This window comes from Vespula pensylvanica, chromosome 8 (genome assembly GCF_014466175.1).
Source record: "Vespula pensylvanica isolate Volc-1 chromosome 8, ASM1446617v1, whole genome shotgun sequence".
NCBI lineage: Eukaryota > Metazoa > Arthropoda > Insecta > Hymenoptera > Vespidae > Vespula > Vespula pensylvanica.
This window is the reverse complement of record NC_057692.1, coordinates 716,313-718,812: the sequence shown is the minus strand read 5'-3', so window position 1 is coordinate 718,812 and position 2,500 is coordinate 716,313. Positions and strand designations below refer to the sequence as shown.

General features: G+C 36.8%; 1 protein-coding gene across 4 annotated transcripts in view; it reads right to left on the bottom strand.

Moving 5' to 3' along the window:
- The window catches only part of LOC122631314 (MAP kinase-interacting serine/threonine-protein kinase 1-like), a 31,636-nt gene that overhangs the window by 15,036 nt on the left and 14,100 nt on the right, over positions 1-2,500 (bottom strand). For all 4 annotated transcript variants that reach the window (XM_043816883.1, XM_043816881.1, XM_043816884.1 and 1 more), the window contains exon 2: positions 1,590-1,677. In XM_043816883.1, the coding sequence (XP_043672818.1) occupies positions 1,590-1,677 (88 nt within the window). The remainder of the gene's footprint in view (positions 1-1,589; positions 1,678-2,500) is intronic.

Below are 2,500 nucleotides of genomic sequence, written 5' to 3'. Positions count from 1 at the left end.
TACCAAGCCGGTCGATTTTACGCTTGTACGAGCCCGTTACGTGATCGTGAACCCAAAAATATACCACAAGGAGTAGATACCTGGAGAAACAACACCATGCAAGCTCACGAATACCAAATATATCCGCGATAACGTAATTTATATAGCTAATATCCATTTTAATAACTCTTTATAATTACCGAGTGCGAAAGTCAAATCGATAAATTTGTGGTGTTCATATAAATATATATGTATATACATATATAAACATAATTTTGCAACACGTTTCCTCGGTATATCGGTTCTATTTGAAAACAACGAAAGACGACGCAATAAGGAAAAGATTATGTGTTTTATTACAAAGACGATATATCGCAAGGCGATACTCGCCAATTGAATTCTCAATTTTCAAACGCAAACTCGTTGACGCAAGAGACACGTACATATATCGATGCACTCGCTCGCTCTCTTACGGGTCAAGAAAGAAATTTGCTTCGAAACTTTCACCAAGGCGTGTTACTCCTTGTAACGCTAATCGTCACGCGAAAAATTATATTATTCATATCGTTATTTTTTGAATAATGCTACCGGGGTGTCTTTTTAAAGATCGTAATAATTACGTGAAAACGTGTTATGTAAAAATCGAGCCGTTGAAAATATGCAAAGAAGATAGTAAATAAAAAAAAAAAGGAAAGAAAATATCGCACACGTGTACATACATTGTATGCATATAAAGAATTCCTTCTTTATTATTTTTTCCATGACCGTATACTTTGTTATTCATCGAATTAGCACTGTAGCGAACGCTCTCACTCGCTTCTGGCAAATCTACGACGTCGTTGCCTTCGTTAATCCTCTAATTACGATGTATGACTTCATACTTTACGAACGTTCACTAATTCAGTTACTACCTCCTTCTTTTCTTACACGTATAATTTTCTTATTCGAAATTCGTTTCGCTGGTTATAAATATTTTCGAAATTGGTATTTTCTCGACCCGAACCCTCGTTATTCCATCGGTACGAAAGAGAACAATTAGGCATAGAACATTATATCTACTGCACGATGATTCACTTTTGTAGCAGGTAGAGTCGTTCGTTTTATATTTTATTTTGCTCGTAGTAAAAGGGCTTGTCGTAGAAAGTACCAAAATTCCCAAAGTTCGCTACAATCATATACATACCCCGTAAAAACCATAAATACCTACGGGTTGTATCGACTGACTCTCAGGTAAAGGAAGAAACGTTTGGATGTTTTCAACGAGTCAGGGGACTACTAACAACGTAGTAAAGAGATAAACAAACAATAGCAAACGTAGAAAAGCGCGCGGTAAACATAGAGAAAAAGTGAAAAGAACGAGTCGGAATATTTATTGGGTATTCGAAAGAGCATTAGCCTTGTATTGCTTCTAACTCAACGAAAACAAAACTTTCGTTCGAGCTTCGGAACATTTGGCAAAAATAAAAGTATACGAGTTATATTTACGAGCATTTACAAAAATATCTTTTCGCTTTATGATATATTACAAACTAGTTTTAAGAGAAGGAACAACTGTATATGAAGGAAAGGAAGATCTTTATCAGCATTTATTATTTCTGACAGTAACTTACTTGCTGACGAAGGGATCTCGAAATCGTCCTCTCTCGATCCTTTCGAGTCGCCATATTGTTGTATTTTTATCGGGACGTTTATGCTCCCCTAGAAATAGAAAAGAAATTTTGTAAATAATTAAAACCGAACGTTCGTTCGTCTTCTTTCTTTTTTCTTTCTTTCTTGCGTGTCGTATAAAATGAAATACGTCGATGTACTGTCGACGATTCGTAGATCGTACGGTACGTCGTCTACGTTCTCGTTGGGAAAAGATCAACAAAAATAATACGATGATAGTCGTGTGCGAAACGGTAAAAAAAAAAAGGAAGAAAAACGCGAACGGTCGAAGAAACATTTTTTTTTTTTTTTTTTTTACGGAAATATAATCGATCGTAAAAGCGAAGAAGAAGAAATGGTAAAAGACGCGAACGTCGTGCTATACGGAACGGCGGCACGTGGATCTTGGTCTTTCAAGGTCAGGCGCGAAACGACGCGCAAAATTTCGGTGTATCTCTGGGATCAGAAAAAAATAAATCGTAGAGAGAAAGAGATAGAATGAGGCAGGGGCAATCACGAAGGTCGCACGCGTGGCTATAGAGATTTCTTCGAAAAGTACTTATCGCTCCACGCGCCTTCTCCTTTGCCACGATATTGAATGTATACTCTCGCTCGCCACACGTGCATACATTGTGTACACATACGAATTTTTATTTCTATTTGGACTTGTTTTCTCTTCCTCTCCTCTCTCTCGCCCCCTTTCCTCGCTCCTTCTTTTCCGTTCTATTTGTAGAAATTAACAGTTCGCACTCATCGAATTAATTACCGGCATTGAAAGTTAATGAAATTATCGCATTCGAATTTTTCTCTCGACTTATATTATTGGAACTGTTGTTGCGAATGTAAATTATTTTTTTATCTTCTTTTTTCTTTC